Here is a 16,901-nt window from a genome sequence, read left to right on the forward strand (position 1 = left end):
CAACGCGATTATTTTATTCTTTTCATCAAGTCTAGAGAATGGAAGGTTACCTGTTTCAATGTGATATGAAAACTGAAAGCAAGGGACTTTCCTTATTCGATGAACTGATTTGTAAGAATCAGAACAAGAAGAAGAAAAGGAAGAAATCTAAAAGTTTATTAAATGGCTGCTCAATATAGTTGCACACATCAGTCGCGTCCAAAATTGGGGGATGTACTAATTTTACCATCCCACTTATACCACACCTTCAAGTTTGTTATCAACGCGAAATTCCGACTCTGATTCTAGTCGTCTTCATATGCATTCTCATCAATTTGCAAAACTTTGTTCCTTGCAACGAAGGTATCGCAGTTTAGATTCAATTAGCTGAGCTACGCAACTAAGAAGGTAGAAACAACTTGGGAAGTAAATGTTAATCTATGGCTTGTAATTGAAATTCTCTGTACGTTTGTTTATTTGTTTGTTTTAATTTTTAATATTTTTCTGTAAAAATTATTGTTGGACTTGCATTTGAAACCTGTCTTAGCCGTTCCTATATAATATCTATAGGGATATCTGATATCAGTGAACAATATAAAATTACGCAACATTTCCAAAAATTGTAATTCAATGGAAATTACGGTATTTTATAAAAATACAAATGAAATTTGTCAGTAAAATGTTTTCGATTTAATGATATGTTTACTATTTTTCTGCTTTCAACTGAAGATCTCTTAACCTTGAATATCGGGCATCGAGTGGATTTATTATTATTATTAGGCCTAAGATGCGGAGTAATTTTGCCTTTACGCATAAACTAATGTGTGTAGAATCGGTATCAAACTGTCTGTCGCCTTATGTGTTCCTATTCAAATATAAAATTGATTTACCAATACGTCCATGATGAAACTAAAATCCATCTCTCCATCCCTTTAAAACACCAATTATTACGTTAAGTTTTAAGCGAAAAATAAATAAAAAACGTAACCTTACGCTTCATTGTATAGTTATAAGGACTATTAGTCATAGTCATTAGAGTTCCCATAGGAAAGGTTTAAATCCGACAATGTGTACACTATAGTGTAATATTTTAAGAAAAAAAAAAAGGTAATATAATCGAAAAAAAAACTTAAAATATTATTATTATTATTATTATTATTATTAATTTCGCTAGAGAAATAAATTCTAAGACTAAACTCTTAAAAGCACTAGCATCTAAGGCTATTGGCTTAAAATTAAAATAGAAATGGTTTCTGGTGTTCATTCTGCATCAAGCATTCTCTTCGATCTCAATGGTGGTTTGAAACGATCGCGAACAACAGCTCATTGAACTCATGTTCAGATGCATCATTTGAAAGGTTGTGCGTATCTATCAATCACAAATTATTTATGATTGACTCCTATCTTGGTTGTAGTCGATTTCGATAATTCTTCCAGCAGATTGCTCAGAGATTTTACCACCGATATACAGTTACAGTTGCGTCAACGAAGCGTCGCACGGTTCGCTAACCATGCGAACCTTTCGTTTTATAGGTTTGCCAAGATATTATCTCTTTTCAAAAAAAAAAAAAAAAAAAAAAAAAAAAAAAAAAAAAAAAAAATGGACCATGTCTAGAGAAAAGTTAACAAACTGCGTTGTAGTTCGATCGTGAACCTGCCTACGCTCGATAGATAATAGACCTTGTTTAAATAAACTGGCATGTGTTTCCTTAAAATAAACTGAAAGGCTATCTTGGTTTAAAACACTCCAAATTTCCAACCCGTCATGCGATGGGAAAGAGAAGGCAATTTTTCATCCCTTAGTCTATATGGCCCTTTTTTTTTTAGAAATAATCATAATAGGTGGTGATAATTGAAAATTTTTTATTAAAACAATAATTTTTAGCACCTAACAACTAAAATAACAAAAACAAAAACTAAGTAAATAAATAAATAAATAAATAGATAAATAAATAAATGAAAAAAATAATAAGTAGACAAGAAGAAAAACTTAAACTAAAAGCGAGGATAAACCGAATTTATTTGCTGGCTGTTGTAAAGGTGTTTTCAGCTCTTCCACAACGATGGTACCGTTCTCGTCAAGTTTATGATTAAGTAAAAGATTTTCCACCTGCTCATCGGACAATAATTCCTTAGGTTCAAGTCTAAAAATAAATTTAAAAGAAAAATAGAAAAATAAATTTAAATATAAAACCTAAATTTAAACCATATCAATCAACTGAAGGTTAAACAATTTTAATAAAATTAAATTTTGAAAACGCACATCTAATTGTAATTTTTTCAAAATTTCGAAAATTGATTTTGTAAAATTCCAAAAACGCCACTCTTTTTGGGCAAAATTCTAGGTAAACTACTGCTACTGTCGCTATTATTATTATTTTTGATGGTTGTATTGATTGTATTGGTGGTGGTGGTGGTGGTGGTGGTGGTGGTGATGGTGGTGGTAGTGGTGGAATTATGATGACCTTCTACTACTGACCTGGAGAATAGAAAGAATTCACCTGGCGATGAAGTACTGGACGAAGTTGTGTTGCCCACGCGTGTCATTAGGGTCGTATTGTTAGTGCCTTCAACATTCATTTCCGACTCGCTATTGCGACGTTCTAGTGTACGTCCTACTTTTTGAAAACCAAATGAAAAAACGTCTTTCACCTTATCGCCAGCGTCTATTAGTAAATCGAGACTTTGACGTCTACCGCTCATTTTCAAGCTATTCGAACGTGACAACCATTGCGAGAGAGTTTGCTTCTTAGTGAGTGGCTCCTCGTTAAATATTGTAGTGCAGGTAACTTTACGTTTCGGTTCATCCGAAGAAGATGCCGAAGAATGATGCGACTGAGCGTCCTCGGCAGCAGCAGCTGTAGCCGTTTCACCGTGATCGTGCAGTAGACTTTGATTTGAGTAACTAGAGCTCGTGCTATCGGAATGTGAAAGACGTATTTCAGTCCATTGCTCAATATCATTATCGTCATGAGCGACACTATTGTTGCATGTGGCTATTAATCCCGAACTAGATGAAGGATCGTTGCTAAGATTACCACCACTTCCGCCTTGCGATTTCACTTCATAAGGCCCGCGTATCTGAGTGTGAGCAAATAAATTGTCACGCGTAGCACTAGCGCTAGCCGACTTATATAGACCGCTATTAGGTTTTTGGGGAAATATAAGAACCGACTCAAAATCTCTTAATAAATGAGGACAATCATGCGGATCCGGTTGCCTTTGGCGAATAGGACTCGAATTTGTACTTAATTTATCGGGCATTTCCAAGTATTCATCTGCTGAGTCGATATCACAAGGAAAATTTGGAAAACTAAGCCCAGTTCCTGCAGTTTTATTAAGCGTATCTAGATTGGATTCATTCGATAGTAAATTCGTTTGCTTTCCTTGTAAGAGTTGTTGCTGTTGTTTTCTCTCTTGTTGCTGCTGTCGCTGATGGTGTATTTCTTCCGAAATCCTCTCCAAGTTTTTCAAGGCCTCATTATAGGACATTTTGGCTTCGGTTACTTTGTGCTCTAAATCATTGATTTTGTTCTTCTGCGTTTTCAGAATACCATTGTAATTGGCGCGAGTTTCATAAAACGGCCTGAAACACAAATTTTAATTTGAAAACATTATTTTATGAAAAAACAATAAAAAAAATAAATAAATAAATAAATTGTTGTAAAACAATAATTAAAACAAAACAAAAAAAAAAAAAATAATAATAAAAATAAATAAATAAATAAATAAAAAAGTACTTACAAATCATGCTGATAAGCCAATATATTAATTAAAAGTAAATTTCGTCGTATATTAAAACTGAAAAAAGTTTTCAATGCATATTTATATAAAAAATTTAAAAAATAATAAATACGAATAATAAATTTTATCCTTATTTAATAGAATAGAGTTCCATTCTACACTTGAATTAATTTCCATCATTTCACAATTAATTCGGTGCTAACCTGTGTGCAATATTTTGTTCGCGATTTACAAAAAAATGGGTCACCCGGGCAGCTTGTACGAATAGTATCGGAAAGGCAAACATCGAGGAGCATAATGATCATCTCAACTTTGAGTTCAAGGACAGGGATCATTGAATGGCGGATAAAGTTTCAAGTCGAATCGATCTTAGCTGGGGACGCATAGCGAGGTCTTAAGAAAATTAACAATGACCGGAACTCAATATAAACGAACTGAATCCAAGGAGCGTTAAATGCGAAAGTAAAAATGCTTTGCGTCACATTGCGTCAATGCGAGCCAATTGGATCGAGGTTATAGCAAGCGAGATAACAGTAATTAGGTTGGAAATTGCTGACAAGGAAAGAATACGAGAAAGTCATTAATAATCCTATCAAGAGAGATAATATCGTATTCTTGTACACCGCAATACTATTCATACGCTGCCCTGTCTGACGATAATGTGGGTAATGAGTTTCTCAATATATTTGAAGACATGTATGTGCCTGAAGACTGATCAATATTTTTTGTGCATATACGTACGTTTATATATACATTCGCATACATTTCAAATGTACTTGTAAATGTGTAGCTTTAGTTTAACTACAAAAACCGATTAAAATTAATTCAAGCGAGAGAGTGTTATCTAGGATGCTATAAAAAATTCTTTTAATTGAATTAAACTGATTTTACCTTGAAGTTTTTATAGCTTGCTTTAACTGTCCTTGCAATTTAGCGACACGATTATTGGCCACCTCCAATTTCAGTTGACACATTTTCAAGGAATTTCTAGCATCGGTTACCTCCAATTGCGATTGATTCACTTTACCTTGGGTATGATATAGAATAAAATGAAAAAAAAAAAAAGATTTAAAGTTTTATATATAAAGATAGAGAGAGAAGCATGCAGTTGGAGAGGAAGAAGAAAGTGGAAGAAAAAGAAGAAGAAGATAAATAAATGCAAAATGGTTTTGAAAAGCAATTAACTTACTGGCCGCATGACTTAACATCTCCTGGCAGGCTGTATCCAATGTAGATTTCTCACCTAAACCTTGTTCGGCCAAGTAAACCATTTCTTTGGCTGCGGCATGAATAGATTTAGCTTTTTCATAGTTTGCTGCTGCCTTTTGTGTGTCCTTTGTCAGCTGCCGGTCAGGATAGTAATAAAAATAAATATTTAATCAAATGTAAACCAATTATGCGGGCATGTCTGTGTGTGCTTGTAAACATGGGTAATAAACTGTAGAAAAGCATTCGTTTAAAAATATACATTAGTTTGATTTGACTGTTCATAGGCAAGCATGATGTTCATGGGCAAGCATGAGTTTATTCGCATTTACATGCATTCTTACCTGTGCTGCATAAATGCGTGATTCATAATACGGTTTGGCTGCATCTATTGAATTACCCAACTTATGCGCCGCTTGCTTGATACGTACTTCGCTTTCGGCCAATACGCGTTTAAATTCACATTTTGCCTCCTTCAGAAAACCAATTCAAATAAAAAATGTCTTTTTAATAATATTACTACTATATATATATATACATATATATATATAACATATATTTTTCATTATACACGATTAAATTGTGGAATAGTAAGCTTTCTTGCAATCTAACCTACGTCTAAGGTATATCCTGGCCGATAATGAAATTTTTAAAGGTGAATCCGATATGAATACACCGCAAAGGACTCAAAATGCGAAAAGATCGATCACATTTACAACTTATGCAGGAAATTTAAATTATGCGATGGGCGGGGATAGCTTTTCTGTAAAAGTCATTTTGTGGCTGCTTTTGTAAATGTTTTCCTTTTTTTTTCGTTTGCGTTAGTGTAAGTTGTCGTTACATTGGTCGCAAACGTTGTACACTTCCGCACAAACCATTTGGACGATCGTGCGCTATACTGAATTTCTTTTTGCTGAAATTCTTTTCAGAAATGTCATTGAATGTATTTATGTTTTTTGCTTGGATTAAGATTCGAAATCGATACATAGATGTCCGTCTGTCCAGCGTTCTGTCCCTCCATCTTTCGTTTGTCAATCGAACGCTTATGGCAGCAACAACTTGTATAGGCGCACCGTGTTCAGTAGGTCGTCCAGTACAATTAAATTAAGTCGACCGATAATATTTAAAAAAAAAAAAAAAAACTAATTTAGTCTGTCTGCTGCAGACATTTATGCGATATATGAACGAGATTTGTCGGAAAATTTCCATCCTAGGTAAGAACAAAGCATTGGTGCTTGGCAGTGGCCCTTAAAAATTACATAATCGCTCCAATGGTTTGCTAACATTTGAGTGCTTCTCTTACAGAACGATTTGTTAAGATTTTGGAAATATGCTTCAGTTTCTCGACGAAGCATCCTCGTGAGATTTGTGATACGGCAGCAAATCGAATTTTTATTCATACGATCTTGCCATTCTAACCATGGAGTTGGCTTTTTTGCTCCATTGCGAGTAGACGAAGCACATAGCTCGGCTACAAAAAACTTCATTCCATACGCAGTACCCAACTAGTCTTTAGTTTGTGTGAGTGTATTGCTTTTAAGAATTAAATACTGAATGACAATTCGTTGTTCTCCCTTTTCACCGAAAATGATTATTAAACAATTGAAAGTCCAAAATGATTGAAATCTTATTAAGGACTTATCAACGCATACACAAGCATATTAATTAACTTTTGTGGAAAAGTGCTATCACCTTTGTACCCTTAGGTTGTAAACTTCTCAACTGTTAGCGTACATGTAAAACTTGGTAAAAAAAATATTTTTTCACAATAAGAACGTTTTCAGAGTCGGCCATGTTGCACTCTTAAAGTTACAAATAAAAAATGAAAAAAAGAAGAAAATCTGCAAAATTTTATATACTGCTGCGGGTTAATTTCTAAGAAGGATTTACTCTACTTTGTTTAATATATTGATATTTCAATTCAACACTTACATCGAGTTCCAGTTCATATTTATTGATATTGTCTGTTGCTGTATTGAGTCTTTCCAATTCGACCTGCAATTGCATAAGGGAAACATGAGAAAGAGAAAACTGAAAAATTGATAATTCATTTGAATTCCTCTGACACTGCACTGCGTAAGTTCATTAATATTAATTGCAGCTTGTTAGTTGCTTTTCATTAAATGCATTGATAAAATAAACGGAAGCTTGCTTTTCTGAGACTGAGTCTATATTCAAAGTTACTTTAGGTAATTGGTGCAATCTTGTTGGTATTGGGAATTTAAGAGTTGGTTAGTATAGGCAGACGTAAGACTATAACAATTCAGAATCCAAAGCTCACCAAGTCTCTGTGCACTATATGGCGAGCATTATTAGATGCTTTAGGTGCAACGAGAAAATTCTCCAAACTTTGCAGCTAATTTTCATGTAACTATGACTATAGGCAAGAGTGGGGTCCATTTGAATTGTAGATAATTTAGTTTATCTATGTATATATGTGAATTTTTTGGTAAAATATCCGTTGATTGCATGTATTTTGATCAGCTCAAAACTGCATTTTCGTCATTCATTACTCTTGTTGTTTAACTTGAGAGCATCTGCGTCGGAATCCAACAAACACTCTTCAAAACCTATGGTTCCTGAGCTATTCAGACGTGTGCTACTAAGGTAAAAAAGTCTGGGCTTGCACTATTTGGTTTGCGAAACGGAAAGGGGGGAAACAAGTTTATAGTGAGAAAAACTATCTTAAACTATAGTTTAGTTTCAGTCGAAATATGTTGTATTTCGAATACACTTATCCCAAACGATCCCAGATGATTTCTTGCGAAAAGTATAGGAGTAAACTGATCAACTAACGCTAACTAACTGATCAACGTAATAACTAGAGCACTAGAGTTGTCGTTCTTCTGCGAGAGTGTACATAAGTCGCACTATAACGGGGACTCTTCCTCTATGCAATAGCCTGAAAAGCCCAAAAGTATATAGAAGGTTTTTGGGATGCTTGAAATGGGTCGGTGCAACCTGCTTAATTCGACAGATATTTCGAATGATGTACGATATGCAAAACCTAAATAGTTATGCTGAAGACTGGGGGAATCTTGAACATCGACCATAAAGCCGTATAGGTTATGGTGTATTATGATCTATTCCAAATAAATGGAAATGTAATTAATGAACGCTGCCAATAATCGATGCAATTGGGACGAAAAACGGACGCAATATGCCAAAAGTCATGATATCGTGAGTTTTTGTGATTAGGGGAATCAAGATGAAATTAGTGGAGAGTAAAAGTTTAAAATTCCGCAGTTTATGAGCAGCTCTTTAGTTCCCCCGTAAATATTGTTCCGTCAAAGTTTCAATTATATGGCGCGTGCACTGAGAGTGATCTCAATTATTTCATTGTGTTTAAAAGCATCAAACAATCAATTATCATTTGTGTAAGGTACTGTGAAAATGATAAAAATTTATAAATGAAAAAAGAAAAAAAAAAACATCATTCACCCTGTAAGTAATAAGAAGCATCGCGTACTTTGTTCTGTTTCCAAAATTTCACTTAGATGATATGCATTGTATTGTGCAGACCGTTCGCAAAAGGCCAAGCGAAAACATAGAAGTGTTGCATGCAAATGGTCACTAATTTGTTACGAAAATGATAAGGTAAAATTCTTTAAGTTTTTAATTAATTTAATTAATTTTAATTAATTTAATTTAATTATTTTTATTAATTTTTTAATCATTTCATTCAATATTTTTTATATAACGATAAACTTAGTTTCTACCTGAAGGCACGGAAAATGCCCCAAATAACTGAAAGCAATCTCAGTGCGTGCAAAGGCTTTGCTAAGAGATAGGCGTGTAATATTAGTTTGTCTAAATTATTGTTATCCATAGATATGTATGTATATCAAAATTGTTCATTTGCCCTATTTCTTTAAAGTGTTAAGAATTAATAATACACTGCATATATATGTTATATACTTGTTTTCATGCCGATGGGAGATTTTTTTTTTTCTGATGTGTTTTAGGGCAAATTTTCGAAACCACCTCCGTTTAAAGATTAAAGCAACACTTCTTCTAATTGAAGCCTATCGTGTACATTGTTTTCCTATTGAGAACACATTTCATGACTTAAATCTTCTTCAGGAATTCTCGTTGAAACAATTCGTACCATGGCTTATTTCGCATTTTGTACATTAATCCAAATCCGAAAAGTCAACAATTGAAGGCTTTACACTATTTGGTAATGCGCTACGTACGTTGGTTGAAATGATGAGCAAAAATTGCTTCCAATAAGAGTCGCATTAAGGACAACGGCATCAACACATTGGTTTTGACCGTTATTGGTCCGACTTATGGTTGAGTGACGTCGTTGCGTTATACTTTATCCGAGATGATGAAGATGCAGCATTTATGCAGCGAATGCGAGGCGATATCGTGCAATGCTTATAAGATTTTTCTTAGCAAAGTTAATTGAATCGCGTGCCCTGCCAAAAAGAAGTTTTTGGTTTCTATAAGATGGTACAACCGGGTCAAAATATTAACATGTTGACTGATAAGTACGAACAACTTTGGGAAACGTTGCAGCGAGCTGGTCATCAAGGTCTTGTGATCTGATGTCGTTAGACGCGTTCCAAGGCAACAATCAAATCGCACGTAATTCGTAATTAAAATTATAAAACAAAGTCAAGGCCATTGAGATATTCCTATCGAGAATTGTCATTGGAAATTTTAACTTATATACGAATGTCGGTGCGTAAGTGCAATAAGTTTAATGTTCGCTACGAATATATGCATTTTTCATTGATGAGAGAAAGAAAAGAAAAGAAAAAGGAAAAGGAAAAAAACAGAATCCAATAAATGGCTCATGTGTAAAAGCGGTAAAAATTTCACTCAAGTGACTAACGGCAACATAGAGAAACTAACTACAAGTCGATGATTTATGAGATATGGTATATATGTATTTATAACAGAAACTAAAGTCTTATTAATATTTTCACGCAATAACGTTCTCTGGCGAAGCGTAGTGATAACGGGAACGCTACGATGAACGCTAATTCCTGTTACCATAGAAAACAATGATTACTTTTTTTTGTTTTTTCTTTTTTGGCACAGATACAAAGTCGTATTAAAGAAAAGAAAAAAAAAAAAAAAAAATTACAACAATAATATTTCTTTTGCTATGCAAACAGATGCCTATACATAAGGAATTATATATATAAATAATGCTTATGTCATGGCATAGGCAATGAATTCGATTGAACAAAATTGTTTTTCGTAAATATAATGCAGTGCGGTATTCAGGTTCATTGTCAATAAAATTTCATTTAGCATATTTTTGGTAATTTTTCGTTTCCATAATTACCTGTACCCTGGGATCGACGGGCGAATTATTGCTTTCGGTTGTCATCTTATAGATGAAAGAAATAAATGATAATAAATAAATAAATAAATAAATAAATATATAACAAAAATTCTTTATTACAATATATTGCTTAGCTATTGCAGAGGAATTCCATCACTTGCGACTAATTAATAGCGTCTTAAACTAATTACTTTAATTCTTTTAAAATCTTTTAAGCGTAATTATATAATATTTTTCTTTTTCTTTTTATATATATATATATTTTTTTTTGCTAAACAGGTGCAAGCAAACACACACCCATAATGTATATAATCAATTGAAAGACGAGTTGAACATTTTTTTTGCTTTACATTTCTTTAATTACTCCATTCATTTCGTTTAGTATTAATTTATAAAATGTTTTCTTCAATAATATTTTCTTAAAATTTTTATGCCGTTTGTTACGTTTCTATGCACACACATGCTATCACCTCTCCACATCAACTCGTTATCTTCTTGCATTACGGATTATTTTCAATAAGGTGTTCATGCATATGTGTATAATATACACGTATACATATATATATATATATATATACATATATATATATATATTTATTTATTTACTCTTCTTTTACATCTCTGCGGGTTTAATAAGAAATTCTTCACTTAATGTCTCTGCGTTTCGTGCACGTTTTTCGTAATTCCTTCAAAATATTCGTGAAATTTTTTTATTTAATTACAATTTCCCTATAAGAAATTCTATCTTTATTCTTCTTATTTTAATTATGCTTATCCGTTGCTTTCACTGTCATAAGCATTGGGAAAATGTAAAAACTGTTTTTTAAAGCATTTTCTGGATTCTCGGTAAAGATACAGTCTCTCTTAGCACACAATTAAATCTCTTTTCAATTTTCTCTTTTTGTTAATGCTCCCCTCTTTTATTTATTTATTTATTTGTTTTTTTGATTGGCCGATGAATTCGTGATTGTTGGTGGTGGTGTGGTAATGCTTAGCTTTTATATTTTTGCTCTCTTCTTACGACGTTTATTTGTTGACAATGTATCCGGTGTTTATTGTTTATTTTCTTTTCTTTTCTCTGACATTTATTATATGTTTGTTTTGATTTGTTATATTCGTTAAGAATTTTTAACGGTATAACTAACTCATTCTTTTTTTTTTTACCCTTTTCTCTTGGTTGGGATGGTGGGGATTAAAAATTAATGCTTCCATTATCATATGCAACGCTTTATTTATATAAAAAAAACAACAGTGTATGGATTTCTTACTATGATTAGCAAGCAATTGTCTGGTTGTTAATGGCTGGCTTTAATGCTATGGCAATAATATTGTGTCATCCATCAAAAAAGTACTTTTTTTCTTTTCTTTTTTTTTTTTTCATATGTAATAAACACTGAACGGTAAAAGATATCAACATGAATTTCGCTTTGTTGTAGACATTAGTTCAGGCCATTTTCATTGAAAAATGCTTTCATGTTAACGATCCCGTTTGGACTTGTGTAAAAATACAATCCTTAAACAACAATTCTTGCCACTTTCCCACACAAAATTTGCTCTTATTATTTGCTCTGCTATAACTCGACTAATGTTGATACATAAGTAAGGAGCATCTTATAATACTTGCATGTGTCCAAACTCCAATAACTTTGAAAACATATTTTTTTGAAGGATTTTAGGTAGAAACCGTTCAAATTGATATAGATTTTGTAAAAAAGTATTAGCAACCGGTGGATAGTTTTTGAATTGTATTTTCAACTTTTCCACAGCCGTTTCAATAAAATTTCATTAGAGAACGCATTGAAAGCGATGGAACACTTTTACAGTAATGTAGGATTATGACCGGATTTTCAGGGAGATGAAAATTTGCGAGAACGACCAGCAAGTATTATTAAATGCATTGACATTGAAAAATGTTTGTAATAATTAGCCGCACTTTTCAACTTCGCATGTTGCGAAATGCTGAACGAGCTTCTAAAAGCCGAGCAGTCAATCAGGTCAACCGATTATATTGTTTTGAAACTCTCGCAACTGTTCGTTGATTGATAGGGATTAACAAAATACATGATTGATCGAGATCGAAAGCGTCATGTAAGCAAATTTCGTATATGTCGTTCTGATGAACAATTCTTTTTCGATACTTCATTTGATAAGAAAATACACAGCAAAGAGAAGCCAGAATATGGTATATGAAATTCGGTGCAAGCTAAACCTACAATGTTCTTCACTTCATTTTTATCACGGATTCAAACCTTTTGTTAAAAATAAAAAAAAATTTTTAAGTATTGAGTACCAAAAACGATTTGCTACACATACGATAATTAACAAGCCAGGAAAAGAAAGAGAGCAATTAAAATAGAGTAAATAAAAAGAGGGATGGTATGCTAATCTGAGAGATACCGTAGGGAGAGAGAGAAAGAGAGAGAGAGAGATAGAGAGAGAGAGAGAGAGAGAGAGAAAACATTGAGTTATCGAGCGAGGGTGAAGAAGAAGAGGAGAAACCTTATTCACTAATTAAACCTGTTTAGTGCATTTTCATTTAAAACTCTTTGCCAAATATACAAACAAATAGAAGAGATATACAAATAATAGGTATTCAATAGCGAGGCAAGCATTTGACTTGAAATGTATAGAGAAAACGTGTGCTTGATTTCATTATCAAGTATCCACAATTAAAAGTTTTCTTTACTATCGACTGGCAAGAAAAAACTCTAAGAGAACTTTTCAATAAAATGAAAGAAATAAAATGAATTGAGCGTCACTCTACGTAAGCACAATACAAAGAGAGCAAAAAAATGAGAAGAAAAACTTATGCGCAAGTTTTTATTCATGTCTATCTCTCTTTCTCATTTGTTGTGTTTGTTTATTTGTTATTGTTTGGGTTTAGTACAAAGCTTCAAACATGAACGAATTAAGTTAATGCATCGAGAAGAATATCTTATGGTAAATAAAGAGCGTAAAAAAATATCTTTTAGTCTTTAATTGGAATTCACTTTACTGCCAATGATTGTAAAACGAACCCTGCCTATGTATGTGAATGTGATACTAAAAATTTTATTCTCAGCATTTCTGCGGGGCATCCATCCATACGACAAAAGCAAAGTACATTTTACTCTCAAAAATTGAATTTCATATTCTCAGCGTTTTGGTGTTTGTAAAAGAAAAAAATAATTGTGAACAACGGATGGCGTTATTAGTTGGCATTTTGTTGTTGTCTTGGTAACTTTAAAAATCGGAAATAATTTGAAGATATTTTTTTATTTTTTTTCTTTTGTATGTAAGATGTGAATTTTGTGAATTTTTTGTCGCGATAGCTTGTGCGCTTGTGCAAAATAATATACGTAAAGTTGTCTTACAAAATTTTAAATAAGAATTATATGCATATAACCATAAAATTGAAACGTGATCGGAACGTATAGTATTCTAACAATGGTGCTAAAGAAAAATATTTAGTTTAATGAAAAAAAGAAAGAAAAAAAAAAAAATAAAAAAAAATAAAAAAAAATAAATAAAATAATAATTCTGGAAATAATGAAGAAAATTATTTATTAGCAAAGTTTTATTTTCGGTGTTTTTATTGAAATGTAATAATATATATATATATATATATATATGTATATTTAAGATTATTAGAAAATATATAAAAGAAGAATTTAATCAACATTCGGTAAATTGACGATCAGGTGTAAGCATTTATGCGTATGCCTGTGTATGAATTCATAAATGTTCGTAGGCGTGCATATGTGTGTGTGTGTTTGTCTGCATGATTTTTTTTTTGAAAACATTTCAAGCAACAAGCTCAATGTCTTCTTCGTGGATTTTGAAAGAAGGGAAAAATGAATTTTAAATAATTATTAATAATAGAATTCAAATTTTATGCTATTGGGAAAAAATCAATAAAAACTTTTGCATAATATTTCAAAGCTAAACACAAATAACAAACAATTACAATAGCAACAATAACAATAACAACAACAAGAGCAAATAAATTTAAAACTAGAAAATTGTCGAAAAATGCTTCTTCTCTTGAAATTGTTAGATAATCTTCTAATCTTTCAATTAGTATTTAATGCGATTTACGCGTAATGGATCTGAACTTCACTTTGTGTTGCCAGAGAGCAAAAGAATAAAAAGAAAAACAAACGAAAATTGTTAATGAACAATGAATTATTTTCTGTAAATTATTGGTTATATGGTTAAGTAAATTTTATCGGGCAATCGCTTATGACGCGTATCGTTGTTGTCTACCATTAAAATAATGTTTCTTTCTTACCTTCTTTTCTATACGTATATATATATATATATATATATATATATATAGCTTTCCACCGAATTTATTTTTGCTTTCGTTTGTTATTCTTGTTGACTATACTTTTTAAGGCTTTTCGATTATATTTCCCTTATGTTCTACACAACTTTTCGTAAAGATGTTGTTGATGTTGTCTTTCCTTAATTTCTTTTGCAGTTAGGTAGGTATGAAGAGTAAGCGTTTGCCCGTGTGCCCGTGTCAATATGTGTGTTTGTGTATACAAGTGTTTGTGTGTGTGATTGTTTCCTCCACTTATACTTGCATGTCGCGCCCTTTTTATTTGCTTTTACCCGAAATGTCGTTGTTGCTCTTTTGGTTTTGGGTTGTCTTGTTTGCTTCAACAGCCGCAGACAATAGCAGACATTTTTTATTTCATTTTGTAATTTCCTTTATAAGATTTTTAAGAGTTGTTGGTACTTGTGTTGTTGCCGCCGCGGTATGCGTTTTCTTTTTTTTTGCGAAATCAGCTTATAATTGTAGTTGCAGTGACGTCTTCCGTCCAGTATTAAGCTATCAACACAATGATTTTCAATATATTATTTGTTGGACAAAGACTTTTCAAAGAGAGGAAACCATTTTTATTATTAATTCAAAGTAAAATGATATCTAAAACAAAGTCAAGATTAATGATAGAATAAAATTCGATGATGGAAAACTGCACCAGTTCGTAGCCATAGTGTAGTAAGCATAATTTTGCATTAGTTTTTGATAGACAGCGATAGAGTCATATTATCATCGCATAAGCAATGTGGCGTATGAGTAACGACAAATTACTACGAAATGAAAATGTCCGCACATACGAAAAGTTTCAGCTTATTTAACGAAAGTCTTGGCTAGATCGATCAGGTCCATTCTCAAGTCGACGATGCGGAAAATTAAAATATCGGCATCTTTTTGGTCACATTTCTCATTCAAAAAATTTCAATGAAGGAGAGCAAAAAACATGTAATCGCATTGCAATCAATCATTAATCAGTCGATTTCGAGATATTATTTTAGTAAAATAATATTTATTACTGTTGTTGCGAATTGGATTACAAAACGCGAACCATATTATATATCGAAAAACTTACTGATTGTCTTTTTAGGTTGCCTTCAAACGGGAAATGTATTCAATAAATTATGGCGAATATAGCTAAGAGAGATTTTCGATAGCGAAAGAATAAGAAATGTATATATACATATATAATTATGTAGCAAAGCTACTTGAATTCCTAATGAAAAACAAAGCCTACTTACACCACCTCCATTAAAATTTGAATCAGTGAACATCGACTTGGCAGTCGCGAGTCTTATCCCATCGGATATGCGGTAGCTTTGATTGATCGATTGATATAGGGGTGACGGGCGAGCGCCATAGAGCAAAATTCCTCAAACAACTTTCACACACACAAAGTTTTGCCATTTTCTTTGCCAATTCTGATTGGATCGATATTGTTCTTGGTTAATGTTAATCTGGCTGCAATTAGAATGAAAAATGTAAGAAAATGTTTGTTACTCTGGATCGTGTTTAGTTTTTATGACTTACACCACTTGTGGTACAAAGGTAAATTAAGTCTGTGCGGATGTATGCAGACTCATCTTTCATTATACCGATCGATTCAGGCAGTGATTTTAAGCTTGTCTGCCCGCGTGTCCGTTTTGATTTTTTTGTTCTATTTATAGGCGGTCATATTCGAGATATTTTACACTGGCGTGTTTTCGTCCAAAAACAAATGTAACTGAAAATGGTTCGGATCGGATCACATTTTGAAAGATCTATTTGTTATAGGCCAAGAGAACGCATTTTCAATGGGCTTTGTTAAATATTTTAGATCTATATATGCTATATAGACTTGTATATAAGTTCCCGATTATAATATTTCCAACTATTGGAAGCGTATGCATACGATTGATAGTCATACTCATTTCAAAACAATGAATCGATATGTTTAAATCAACTCTCTCTTGGTTCATTAATACGAAATTATGAATGTATGTTGCAATCTGAGTCAAAAGTTAACTTTACACGTATGTTGCCACGTATGTGGGTATGAAGCTTGAAGTTGTCGAATATTGTAACAAGTGTAGACTTAGAAAGACATTTTCAGTCTTAACTTTTATGTCAATTTTTGCATTCAAAGGTTGAATTTTTATAAACAACTTGATGAACGTATCTCAAGAAAATGAATTTTTAGTTGGAGTCAGTCTATGTCGCGAAAGCCAATAATTTTTGGATAGGCGAACGGATCTAATAAAAATTTTGAAATATTATATCTCTATCAAGAAAATAGATCTTTTTCAGCGCGAAGTGTGTATTTCCGTCGCTTATCCGAGGAGTGGTAACATGCAGTAAGAATGACTTAAAACAGATTCGCCGTGCATT

At 32.5% G+C, this 16,901-nt stretch overlaps 1 protein-coding gene across 2 annotated transcripts; it reads right to left on the reverse strand.

The window, feature by feature from the left end:
* Positions 1 to 1,930: 1,930 nt before the first annotated feature.
* On the reverse strand, positions 1,931 to 10,495 carry LOC119633398. 2 transcript variants are annotated; one of them, XM_038026943.1, is made up of 9 exons: positions 10,352 to 10,495; positions 10,232 to 10,276; positions 6,862 to 6,924; positions 5,274 to 5,402; positions 4,913 to 5,066; positions 4,615 to 4,750; positions 3,724 to 3,780; positions 2,459 to 3,565; positions 1,931 to 2,123 (listed from the first exon to the last, which is right to left on the reverse strand). In XM_038026943.1, the coding sequence occupies exons 2-9, from the start codon at positions 10,274 to 10,276 to the stop codon at positions 1,970 to 1,972; spliced, it is 1,845 nt and encodes a 614-aa protein (XP_037882871.1). In that variant the 5' UTR covers positions 10,352 to 10,495; the 3' UTR covers positions 1,931 to 1,969. The 2 variants fall into 2 exon arrangements, with proteins under 2 accessions (XP_037882871.1, XP_037882879.1); XM_038026951.1 differs by lacking the exon at positions 3,724 to 3,780.
* Between the last annotated feature and the right edge of the window lie 6,406 nt (positions 10,496 to 16,901).

Source organism: Glossina fuscipes, unplaced genomic scaffold (assembly GCF_014805625.2).
Source record: "Glossina fuscipes isolate IAEA_lab_2018 unplaced genomic scaffold, Yale_Gfus_2 0, whole genome shotgun sequence".
NCBI lineage: Eukaryota > Metazoa > Arthropoda > Insecta > Diptera > Glossinidae > Glossina > Glossina fuscipes.